General features: G+C 48.6%; 2 protein-coding genes across 5 annotated transcripts in view; both read left to right on the plus strand.

The window, feature by feature from the left end:
• Positions 1–6,725, plus strand: part of ELP6 (elongator acetyltransferase complex subunit 6) — a 44,364-nt gene extending 37,639 nt beyond the window's left edge. Inside the window, exon 7 of one of the 2 annotated variants that reach the window (XM_074403947.1) lies at positions 2,981–6,722. In XM_074403947.1, coding sequence (XP_074260048.1) covers positions 2,981–3,016 — 36 coding nt within the window. In that variant the 3' untranslated portion in view covers positions 3,017–6,722. Of the gene's footprint in view, positions 1–2,980 lie in introns of both variants that reach the window. The other variant, XM_074403952.1, reaches the window with a different exon arrangement.
• A 963-nt stretch (positions 6,726–7,688) lies between these two features.
• SCAP (SREBF chaperone) overlaps positions 7,689–12,811 on the plus strand; it is a 50,119-nt gene continuing 44,996 nt past the window's right edge. Inside the window, exon 1 of one of the 3 annotated variants that reach the window (XM_003926287.4) lies at positions 7,689–7,838. The gene's annotated coding sequence lies outside the window, so the exon portion shown is untranslated. Of the gene's footprint in view, positions 7,839–9,007; positions 9,029–12,811 lie in introns of those variants that run through there. The other 2 variants (XM_010337022.3, XM_074403946.1) reach the window with 2 other exon arrangements.

Raw genomic sequence — 12,811 nt, forward strand, 5'->3', positions numbered from 1 at the left:
GATTACAGGCACGTGCCACCATGCCCAGCTAATTTTTTTTTGTATTTTTAGTAGAGACGGGGTTTCACCATGTTGACCAGGATGGTCTCGATCTCTTGACCTCGTGATCCACCCGCCTCGGCCTCCCAAAGTGCTGGGATTACAGGCTTGAGCCACCGCGCCCGGCCGAAGATTTGTTTAAAGGTTCATTAAGACAGTTAACTTCTTTAGTACAGGAAATTAACTTGTTGTATTCCTGGTCTCTGACACATGGTAGGAATTTGATAAGTAATAAAGACATTGAATAAATTTATTCTTGCAACTTTGACATTTTAAATTTTTTTTTTTTTTTTTTTTTTTTTTGAGACGGAGTTTCGCTCTTGTTACCCAGGCTGGAGTGCAATGGCGCGATCTCGGCTCACCGCAACCTCCGCCTCCTGGGCTCAGGCAATTCTCCTGCCTCAGCCTCCTGAGTAGCTGGGATTACAGGCACGCGCCACCATGCCCAGCTAATTTTTTGCACTTTTAGTAGAGACGGGGTTTCACCATGTTGACCAGGATGGTCTCGATCTCTCGACCTCATGATCCACCCGCCTCGGCCTCCCAAAGTGCTGGGATTACAGGCTTGAGCCACCGCGCCCGGCTTTAAATATTTTTTAATGATTGATCATGGTTTTTAAAGCCACCACTTATTGTAATGTAGGCATTTTACATGTGGTCACCCTCCAATTTCATTGTTTTAAAAAAACCACAGAGGGCCAGGTGCGGTGGTTCACACCTGTAATCCTAGCACTTTGGGAGGCCAAGGTGGGCAGATCACAAGGTCAGGAGTTCGAGACCAGCCTGGCTAGCATGGTGAAACCCCGTCTCTACTAAAAATATGAAAATTAGCCAGATGTGGTGTCTTGTGCCTGTAGTCCCAGCCACCTGGGAAGCTGAAGCAGGAGAATTGCTTGAACCTGGGAGGTGGAGGTTGTGGTGTGCCATCATGCCACTGCACTCCAGCCTGGGTGACAAAGCAATTCTGTCTCAAAACAAAACAAAACAAAAACCCACAGAGGTTGGTGGTGTTTTCATCTCGGAACCTGACTCCTAAGGTGAGGTTTCCTGAGGTGAAGTTGATTCTCCCAGCACAGAGGTGCTGCTTGTGTCAGTGCCAGGATTTGAATCCAAGGAGTCTGGCCCTGAAGCAGCTCTTTCCACTTTAACATGTTGCTAGCTGCTATCACTAATGGCTAATTCATGAGGATCATGATCCTTGGGTGTGAGTGATTGCAAAGACAAACCTGTATCATTGTGAAACTCCCTTCATTGTGCTTGTGACAGGGTGAGGCAGCTGGGCAGTGGGCTGGAATTTGGAGTCTTGGGTCCCGTAAGAAGGTTCTCTGTTCAGTTCTCAGAGTGACCTTGGACACATCATCTCTCCTCTGTAGAGAAATTTTCTACATTTGTAAAATAAACTCAGTCTCTATTTTCAAGATTGTCCTGAGGATTAATTGAGATCAGGTTTGAGAATTGGCCCAGGGTAGAAGCTCGAGTATTATAAATTGTTACAATTTCTTGATTTCCACACTCCATTTAGATTTTAAAGTTTTTGAATTTACCTTTCCTTTTTTGAGTCAGAGTCTCACTTTATTGCCCAGGCTGGAGTGCAATGTCATAATCTCAAACTACTGCAATCTCTGCCTCCCAGGTTCAAGGGATCCTCGTGCCTCAGCTTACTAATTAGCTAGGATTACGGGCATGCACCACCACACCTGGCTAATTTTTGTATTTTTAGTAGAGATGGGATTTCACCACGTTGCAGGCTGGTCTCGAACTCCTGACCTCAATTGATCTGCCCTCCTTGACCTCCCAAAGTGCTAGGATTACAGGTGTGAGCCACCGTGCTTGGTCTGAATTTACCTTTCTTACGGGGAACAATCTGAAGTAAAGTTGAACTCTACCTAGTTAGGGCTAAATTGAACTGTTCCATTTGAGATACTCCATATAGAAACTAAAATCAGGTTTCTGCAACTTAACTGGAAGTGCATGAAAGATAAGATAAGGGCCGGGCGTGGTGGCTCACACCTGTAATCCCGGCACTTTGGGAGGCTGAGGCGGGTGGATCACGAGGTCAAGAGATCGAGACCATCCTGGTCAATATGGTGAAACCCCATCTCTACTAAAATTACAAAAAATTAGCTGGGCATGGTGGCATGTGCCTGTAATCCCAGCTACTCAGGAGGCTGAGGCAGGAGAATTGCCTGAACCCAGGAGGCGGAGGTTGCGGTGAGCCGAGATCTTGCCATTGCACTCCAGCCTGGGTAACAAGAGTGAAACTCTGCCTAAAAAAAAAAATAAATAAATAATAAGATAAGGGCTGGATATGGTGGCTCACACCTGTAATCGTAGCACTTTTGGAGGCCGAGATGGGAGACTTGCTTGAGGCCAAGAGTTTGAGACCAGCATGGGCTACAGAGAGACCCTCATCTCTACAAAAAACTCTAAATGTTAGCTGGGAGTGGTCATATCCACCTGTGTTCCCAGCTGCTTGGGAAGATTGCTTGAGCCCAGGAGGTCAAGACTGCGGTAAGCTGTGATTGTGCCACCACACTCCAGCCTGGGCCACAGAGCAAAACCCTGTCTCTCAATATAAAGAATTGATATGAAATTGCCTTTGCAGAATTATGGCAGTAAGAAAAATCTGATGCAGTTGACTCCATCTTGCTTCTTACCTCCAACCTGGGCATAGGCAAAGCTAACTTTGGGAGGAATTTATAGTTCAGCCTTAAAGCAAGGATGATAGTAGCCCTTTCCAATATTAAACTGCCTTTGTAAAACTAATGAAAGGCCACAAAGCTAGGATCATAAGAGGGGCCTGCATTCTGCTAAGACGTAGGTGTAAGATAACTAGCCACTGCTCTGGAGGTCACAAGATTTGCAAATTCCTCAGTTACTCCTATAGATAACATCACTATTGTAGAACCTAAGATTTGCCTTTTGAAATGTTTCTTTTCAGACTTTTGCATTTCTGCTGACTCCACCCAGAGGCTGACTCAGCACATGAGGATCCCTCCTATGAATGATCGCATCCCCAACCAATCAGCATTTCCCATTCCCTAGCACCCTGCCTACAAATTATCCTTAAAAAAACTTTAACCTCTAAGTCCTTGGGAAGACTGATTTGAGTAATAACCACCATTTGCGTGGCCTTGTGCATGGCCAGCCTTGCATCAGTGAAACTCTACTGAAATGCCAAGGATTCAGTGTACTGGTTTCGTCTGTGCCGTGGGCAAGAAGAACCCTTGGGCAATTACAGATAGATGGATAAAAGGATAGATTTTTTAGATAGACATGAGATACTAAGCAAAACATTAATAGTTGTAGAATCTAGGGTATATGAGTGTACTAGGGTATAGAGTGTTCCCTGTAACCTGACAGTGAACTTTTTCACTGAAAGGTCTTTCAACTTTTTTATATGTTTTCTTTTTCTTTCTTTTCTTTTTTTTTAGACAGAGTTTTGCTCTTGTTGCCTAGGCTGGAGTGCAACGGCACGATTTTGGCTCACTGCAACTTCTGCCTCCTGGGTTCAAGAGATTCTCCTGCCTCAGCTTCCTGAGTAGCTGGGATTACAGGCATGTACCACCACACCTGGCTAATTTTGTATTTGTATTTTTATTTTAAAATAGAGGCTGGGTTTCACCATGTTGGCCAGGCTGGTCTTGAACTCCTGACCTCAGGCAATCCACCCACCTTGGCCTCCCAAAGTGCTGGGATTACAGGCGTAAACTAATTTTGTATTTTTAGTAGAAATGGGGTTTCTCCATATTGGTCAGGCTGGTCTTGAACTCCTGACCTGCCTCCCAAAGAGTTGGGATTACAGGCGTGAGCCCCATGCCCGGCCTTTCTGTATGTTTTTATTTTTTTATTTTATTTTTTTATTTTTTTAAATTCTTCCCTCTGTACTGTATGTTTTCATATTAAAATGTTGTGGGAGGCTGGGCATGGTGGCTCACGCCTGTAATCCCGATTATAGTAGGTAGATCAATTGGGCCCAGGAGTTCAAGACCAGCCTGGGCAACAAGGCAAAACCTGGTCTCTACTAAAAATACAAAAGTAACCCTGGTACGATGGTACAAGCCGGCAGTCCCACCTACTTGGGAGGTTGAGGCAGGGGGATTGCTTGAACCCAAGAGGCAGAGGTTGCAGTGAGCTGAGATCGTGCCACTGCTTTCCAGCCTGGGTTACAGAGAGATACCTGGTCTAAGACAAAAAAAAAAAAAGGGCCGGGAGCGGTGGCTCACACCTGTAGTCTCAGCACTTTGAGAGGCCAAGGTGGGTGGACCACCTGAGGTCAGGAGACTGAGACCAGCCTGGCCAATATGGTGAAACCCTGTCTCCACTAAAAATACAAAATAATTAGCTGGGCATGGTGGTATGCACCTGTAATCCCAGCTACTCAGGAGGCTGAAGTGGGAGCATTGCTTGAACCTGGGAGGCGGTAGTTGCTGTGAGCCAACACCTTGCACTGTACTCCAGCCTGGATATGTATATAGGACAGGTGCAGTGGTTCACACCTGTAATCCCAGCACTTTGTGAGGCCGAGGCGGGTGGATCATGAGGTCAAGAGATCAAGACCATCATGGTGAAACCCTGTCTCTACTAAAAATACAAAAATTAGCTGGGCATAGTGGCATGCACCTGTAGTCCCAGCTGCTAGAGAGGCTGAGGCAGGAGAATCACTTGAACCTGGGAGGCGGAGGTTGCAGTGAGCTGAGACAGTGCCATTGCCCTCCAGCCTGGCGACAGAGCAAGACTGTCTCAAAGAAAAAAGAAGGCCAGGCATGGTGGCTCACACCTATAATCTTAGCACTTCGGGAGGCCAAGGTAGGTGGATCACCTGAGGTCAGGAGTTCAAGACCAGCCTGGCCATCATGGTGAAACCCCATCTTAAAAAAAAAAAAAAAAGAAGTTGTGGGAGAAGTCCTAAAATCAGGGCCACTTCATTATATTCCATGGGGCCATTCTGTATCAGATTTACCAGAGCCCCAGAAGCCCCAGCTTCCCCAGAGGCTCTATGGGATTCTCAATGGGTCCTTAGTGCAGTGGAGTATTGTTTGCCATGCCTCAAGCCACACAGGTACTTAGCTAGGTGTGTCTATCTTATTTTTGCAGGGGAGTATCCAGACTTTGCTGAGGGTCAGTCCTCTGCAAACACAGCTTTGATAGAGTGGTGGGGTGGGAAGAGGTGGTGGGTGAGGAGGGTGATAGCAGCTCCCAAGGCAGTTTGGCTAAGTTCTACCTTAGAAGTGGTTAAAAGCCAGGCTCCTGACCCTCTCTGGAGAAAAGACTTTGGTCCAGTGGGCCTAGGGCTCAGGAGGACTCCTTCATGCCCAAGGTTTCTGAGGGGACAGCTGATGGTATTTCAGGGGATCAGACCTGGAGAGGGGGATGTAAGGATAGTTAAGGGGGTAGGTAAGTTCCCCTGAATGCTCTCTGTTGTTGCTTCTCTCTCATTGAATACAAGAAACAGGATGGGCACAGTGACTCACACCTGTAATCCTAGCACTTTGGGAGGCCAAGGTGGGAAGGCTGCTTGAGCCCAGGAGTTCGAGACCAGCCTGGGCAACACAGTGAAAGATCTCATCTTGGTGAAAAAACAAAAACTGGGCATAGTGGCGCTCATCTGTTGTCCCAGCTACTTGGGAGGATCACTTGAGCCCAGGAGGTCGAGGCTGCAGTGAGCTATGACCACACCACTGCACTCCAGCCTGGGGAAAGGAGTGAGACTTCAAATGTAAAAATAAAAGTAACCTAAAAAAATTCTTTCTTTATAGGATAAAAATTCCTATATTAAGCTAAAAGACAATTCTGAAAATGGCATAATCCTGAAGGTCACTTTGGGGCAAGGCCCATTGTGATCCCCATTGTTAATTTCATTGTGACAATAGTGTGGTGGGCAGGGAGGGAGGCCAGAGTCTGGTGGGAACCAGGTTTTAGGAGGAGGTATTTGAAGAACGTGTAGGGGTAAGGGGGCTGGTGTGGTCAGAAGGGCCATCTCTAATTTCTGCCTTGCATTGGTGATGAGATCTGCACTTTTTGGAACTCTCGGAGGAGTTTGCTGGTGCCTTTAAGGCAGGTATAGGGCCTGCCTTATCCAGGTAGCCCTGGCGTGGGTGCGGGTGTCCAGGGCAGCAGGCAGGGGGCGAGGCAAGGCTTGCCTCTGACACAAGGGTCCAGAAAGGGCATGCAGTAGCATGATCAAAGTCCCCCCTGAGTGGTATGGGAAGCGTCTCTGGTTGGGCCAGCTCTGGGCAGGTGGGGACCTTCGCTTCCCTCCCGGGAGGCAGCCTCCCCTTCCCCTTCTGTGAGGCCCTATAACAAGGCCTACTTCGGGTTTTCAGGAGGGCCAAATTGGGAGGACATGTCCAATACCAGCTCAGCACCTGACACTGGGGACGCACTCAATGAACGTAACTGTTGCTGTTATAACAAATACCTCGGCCGGGCACGGTGGCTCACGCCTGTAATCCCAGCACTTTGGGAGGCCGAGGCGGGTGGATCACGAGGTCGAGAGATCGAGACCATCCTGGTCAACATGGTGAAAGCCCGTCTCTACTAAAAATACAAAAAATTAGCTGGGCATGGTGGCGTGTGCCTGTGGTCCCAGCTACTCAGGAGGCTGAGGCAGGAGAATTGCCTGAACCCAGGAGGCGGAGGTTGCGGTGAGCCGAGATCGCGCCATTGCACTCCAGCCTGGGTAACAAGAGCGAAACTCCATCTCAAACAACAACAACAACAACAACAAAAACCCCAAATACCTCTTCCCTGTGGAAGATGGTTAAATGCCTTTTTTTTTTTTTTTTTTGAGACGGAGTTTCGCTCTTGTTACCCAGCCTGGAGTGCAATGGCACGATCTCGGCTCACCGCAACCTCCGCCTCCTGGGTTCAGGCAATTCTCCTGCCTCAGCCTCCTGAGTAGCTGGGACCACAGGCACACGCCACCATGCCCAGCTAATTTTTTGTATTTTTAGTAGAGACGGGCTTTCACCATGTTGACCAGGATGGTCTCGATCTCTCGACCTCGTGATCCACCCGCCTCGGCCTCCCAAAGTGCTGGGATTACAGGCGTGAGCCACCGTGCCCGGCGGTTAAATGCCTTTTAAACGGCTGTAGGGTAACTAGTTTTTTGGACATGATTTATTCTCATTTGCATTTGCAGGGTATCTCGGCTCGGCTGCTTCTAATTTTTTGCCATTATAAAACAAGGACTATGAGCATCTTGTGCAAGGTGGGTGGGTTTTTTTCTTTTTTTGGCTCGCTGTAGCCTCAAGCTCCTGGACTCAGGTGATCCTCTCACCTCAGCTGGGACCACAGGTACGCGCCACCACACCTGGCTAATTAATTTTACTTGTGGAGACACAAGTCTTCTAGGTTGCCCAAGTTGGTCTCTAACTTTCCTCGGCTCAAGCGATCTTCGCGCCTAGGACTCCCACAGTGTTGGGATTACAACCGCGAGCCACTGCACCCGGCCTTCTGCAAGTTCTTGAGGACAGATGGCGGGCCTAACTCGGCTTCAGGACCTGCCCGGCCCGGCCGCCCATACTTCCCGCGGATGTCCACCAGGGGGAGAACGGGAGTCGCGAACGGGGCTCGATTACGCACGCGCACGCCGCTGGGCGCACGTGCAGAGGGCGGCGGGCCTGGAGGGGAAAGGTAGGAGGTGAGAGGTGAAGGGGCGGGCGCCCGGCGGCTAGAAGAGAGAGGGCGGGTGCTACGCACCGGACTGCGGGCCGGGAGCGCGCACGCCGCGCTCCGCCCCTGCTGCCGCCCCAGTCGCCGTCGCCGCCGCCACCCAGGAGCTGCTGCGGCCACAGGTACTGTAGTGCGGGTGCCCAGAACGCCTGCCAGTGGGCTCAGGCTCGGCCCCAGCCTAGTGGAGCCGGGAGTTCCGGGATGGGGGCCGCTAGGGGACGGGGTGCGTGGGCATGGCGCTGTCCAGCAGCCGTGTGGGCCGGCCCTGGAGACCGCAGCCGGGCAAAGGGGCAGGGCCGCCGCGTCCCTACCCCCACCCTGGCCGCGCCCCTACCTGGGCTGGCCCGGGGAGCCCCGCATCCCCACCAGACCTCCGCGAGCCCGGGGTGTGCCGGGGGGAGAGGGGAGAGGAGGTCGCGCCGTCGCATCATCTGGCCTACTTGCTCGGGGCAGCTGGTCTGGAACCTGCTGTGGGGCTGTCTGGGTTTTCCGGAGTGCGGGGGAGAGCATGCTCTCCACTTCTGCCTCTTTTGGAAGATCTGATTGAGAGACAGCACTAGCTGCTTTGCTGGTTTTGCTTGGTTTGAGAGACAGCACTAGCTGCTTTGCTGGTTTTGCTTGGTTTCTAGTTTTCCGTATTGCTTAAACCTCAACTTTGCTCACTAATGTTGTTTCTGTTTACTTCTGAGTGGGTTTATTAATAATCTCAGAATTATACCGGCTTATAATGTGACGTTAGCGTTAGCTGCGGGGAGTTCTGGATCCAGACTGTTTGAATCCCAGAAAGTTGTCCAGATGGGAATGCGGAGGGGGGTAGTGAGTACCCGTGGGGGCTCTGGCAGGAGTCAGCCCCTGGTGCGGGTCACTTACTGCTCCACCTTGTATGGTGACAGTCGGAGCTGGGTGAATAAACTCTGGGGATTTTGTAATAGTTATTGCGAAGCGGCCATAGAAAAGGTTTAATGTTGCTAGCTTTGCGTGTGTTTCTTTTATTTGGCCAAAAGTTTTGTGGAGTTTGATTATGTGGTGTCCTTATTGGTTTGCCATCATGTTAGGATATTGTGCTAAAGACTGACGCTTTTATTAGGGAGTCAGGGTCAAGGGTTTCTAGTTAGTGCTGTATGCATTTTAGGTTCCTCAGTGATGCCTAAAGATCTGTCTTTTGTTTGTTTTGTTTTGTTTTGAAACAGGGTCTCACTCTGTCTCCCAGGCTGGAGTGCAGTGGCGCGATCTCGGCTCACTGAAGCCTTAATTTCCTGGGCTCAGGTGATCAATCCTCCCACCTTAGCCTCCCCAGCAGCTGGGACCACAGGTGTGTGCCATCACGCCTGGCTAATTTTTGTAGAGATGGGGGTCTTGCTGTCTTGCCCAGGTTGGTCTCGAACTCCTGGGCTCAAGCATTATACAAGCTTTGGCCTTCCAAAGTGTTGGGATTATGGGCATCAGCCACTGTGACCCGTTTACATTTTAGGTGTTCTACACATTTGCAGCATTCCCACTGAGCACACGATATAAAAAACACTATATAAATATATTTAACACTGTAAATATATTTCTGTATTCTTTTGGTCATAAACTGAAATGGAAAAAATTAGGCTTTTAAAACTTACTATGAACCGATCTGATGTTGGAATGCTCTCTTTTGCTCTTGTGACAAAAACAGACCCTCTCTAGAGATCTCCGTGTACTATATTATAGTCACTGTTTTGGGGCCCTTCCCCCATTCCCCCAGTCACTGTTATGAGGTGGATAAAAAGTTTACTCTAAGCTTATTACTAGAAAAATGGAGGCATATGAGATTCAGAAATTAAACTAAAAGAGAAAAAAGATGGAGGCATAAATCACATAGATGTGATTTGCCTGAGGTTGTATGTGAACAAGTAAACTGCAAGTAAACTACCCAGTTGGGAAAGGAACTGTGCCTGTGGGCTTCAGTGCAGGTATGTTTATTAACATTTGCTGGTAGTCTTTAGGGATGTTTTCTCTCTCAGTGTCTAGCCATGTGTGTGAATGTGAACGTGCCTCTGGGATCCTGGAATGACAGGTTCATGTGCTGTTGGCTTACTCTCAACCATTGGTGGTTGCCAGTGTTAGTTTTACTGGCTCTGACTGGTACTTCATATTCAGTTTGTGTCATCACCCCCTTGAACAGATAAGAGGACTACTCATAGAGAAGCCAGGTTCTTTTTTTTTTGAGACGGAGTTTCACTCTTGTTACCCAGGCTGGAGTGCAATGGCGCAATCTCGGCTCACCGCAACCTCCGCCTCCTGGGTTCAAGCAATTCTCCTGCCTCAGCCTCCTGAGTAGCTGGGATTACAGGCACGTGCCACCATGCCCAGCTAATGTTTTGTATTTTTAGTAGAGACGGGCTTTCACCATGTTGACCAGGATGGTCTCGATCTCTCGACCTCGTGATCCACCCGCCTCGGCATCCCAAAGTGCTGAGATTACAGGCTTGAGCCACCGCGCCCGGCAGAAGCCAGGTTCTTAAAAGGTCATCCAGCTTTTCAAGGGTGGATCATCCTTCAAACCACACCTCTGCCACCTGAGCTACTTCCATTAGAACTTGCTACCTAACTGAGTTGGCTAAAGAAACGAGGTTCAGGTGTCATCTTTTGGCACCCAAATTAATACTTCTGGGTAAGATTTATTGAGCCTTTGTGCTGTTTAGGCACTGTCTTAGGTACTGTAATATTAGCTTATGTCACTTAGTCCTCATGATAACCAGATGAGATAACACTGTTATCACCCCCTTTACGGATGAGTTTTAGAGAAGTTATTTGACTTGGTCACCTGGGTCACCTAGTGAATTTGACACAGAGCAGGTGTGCAAACTGAGGTTTAGCTGATGACAGAGTCCATGCTTTTTTTTTTAGACTGGGCTTGTCACCAGGCTGGAGTGTAGTGGTGCTATCTTGGCTACTGCAACCTCTACTTCCCGGGTTCAAGTGATTCTCCTGCCTCAGCCTCCTGAGTAGCTGGGACTACAGGCACATGCACCATGCCCAGCTAATTTTTTTTTTTTTTTTTTTTTTTTTTTTTTGTTTGAGACGGAATCTTGCTCTGTCACCAGGCTGGAGTGTAGTGGTACAGTCTCGACTCCCTGCAACCTCCGCCTCCTGAGTTCAAGCAATTCTTCCACCTGAGCCTCCCGAATAGCTGGGACCACAGGCACATGCCACCATGCCTGGCTAATTTTTTTGTATTTTTAGTAGAGACGGGATTTCACTGTGTTGGCCAGGATGGTCTTGATCTCTTGACCTCATGATCTGCCCACCTCGGCATCTCAAAGTGCTGTGATTACAGGTGTGAGCCACTGGGATTGGCCTAATTTTTGTATTTTTAATAGAGATGGGGTTTCACCATGTTGGCCAGTATGGTCTTGATCTCCTGACCTTGTGATCTGCCTGCCTGGGCCTCCCAAAGTGCTGAGATTACAGGCGTGAGCCACCGCACCTGGCCTGAGTCCATGCTTTTATGCTGTTGTTCTACCTTGTGGCTTCACAGTCTTCTCTGTTGCTCATTGGCAGATGAGGGTAGTAGAAGAAGCAATTTTACCACTGCCATTTAACAGTTTCTGCTTAAATAGTCAAGGGCACTACCCTAGAATGCTTGCAGGGATGCTAAGTCATAAGGAAGTTTTGCAGTGGGGTCCAAAGATGGTATGTAAGCATAAAGATGCACGTGGGTCTCAGGAAAAAATAAAACTAATTTTCATGTTTATTTCAGCCTCATTATTTTTATTTTTATTTTTATTTTTTTTGAGACGGAGTTTCGCTCTTGTTACCCAGGCTGGAGTGCAATGGCTCGATCTCGGCTCACCGCAACCTCCGCCTCCTGGGTTCAGGCAATTCTCCTGCCTCAGCCTCCTGAGTAGCTGGGATCACAGGCATGCGCCACCATGCCCAGCTAATTTTTTGTATTTTTAGTAGAGACGGGGTTTCACCACGTCGACCAGGATGGTCTTGATCTCTCGACCTCGTGATCCACCCGCCTCAGCCTCCCAAAGTGCTGGGATTACAGGCTTGAGCCACCGCGCCCGGCCTGGAACCAGAGTATTGACTGTTGTCATTTGCTGTATGACCTGGATCATCTGGCATGACCCTCCCTAAGCCTCAGTTTCTTTGTTACCAATAGGATATTGTGCTGGAGGATCCCATCTCTTCTAGCTCTGAAGTTTGGTAGCTTTCTGTTCCTTTGCCTCTATAAATGTCTGCAAGGCAAACATGTTCCAATCTGAGAAATGATTGTGAACATTTGGAAGAATTCTGTGGTCCCAGTGCATATCAGTAGTCCACAGCTGTCCTGTTAGCTGGAAAATGTTACTTAGCACCAGATTATAGATATGAGAAATAAGCAATTAAAACTTGCAGGAGGCCGCACAATTTGAGACAGAAACAAAAATCTTTGCATTTTTAGACTTTGACCAAATATTTGTGAATGAGCACCATGTAGATGTGATTTGTTTATCTGTGAGGCTTCATACGTTGTGACCTTGACAGATTATCCTGGAGCAGCTGGATAAAGAAACAAAAAAAAATTAAAATTAAAAAAAGACTTGACAGGAACCACAGTGTTTAGGTTTGTGAGCCTACAGTACTACCCTTTGCCTTCAAGAGTGTGGAGGGAGTCCTGGGGCCAGCAGCGAGTGGGGTGGAAGGCTCTCAGTGGCTAGTGGGCATGAAAAGAGTGCAGAGGGGAGGTCTTCCTGGGAAAGAAGTTGTTGGAAGGGGCCAGTTGTTGGAAGGGGCAGCTGGTGTGCTGGAGAGAGCTCTAGGGGCTCCTGGACCTTGACCCTGAGGAAAACGGCCCCAGGTGAGTCTCATCTCTGTGCTTCCTTCTGTGCCACTGTTCTCACAAACTCCTCCCCTCTTTGCATGTTCTGTGTTTGGAACTGTCTTCCATGCAACATTTATATTAAGAGTTCTTGAAATGGTAATAAAACAGAGACTTGTCACATCTCCCATTTTGGGATTCGATTGTATAAACTGTCAGGAGCTTTGGTGCCCTCCAGCAGAGCACACTTCTTGCAGGAAATCAGGCAAAGGGTCTTCGGCCTCTGTGGTCTGATATGCTCATGTGTGGCTGGTGGCA

Source organism: Saimiri boliviensis, chromosome 8, assembly GCF_048565385.1.
Source record: "Saimiri boliviensis isolate mSaiBol1 chromosome 8, mSaiBol1.pri, whole genome shotgun sequence".
NCBI lineage: Eukaryota > Metazoa > Chordata > Mammalia > Primates > Cebidae > Saimiri > Saimiri boliviensis.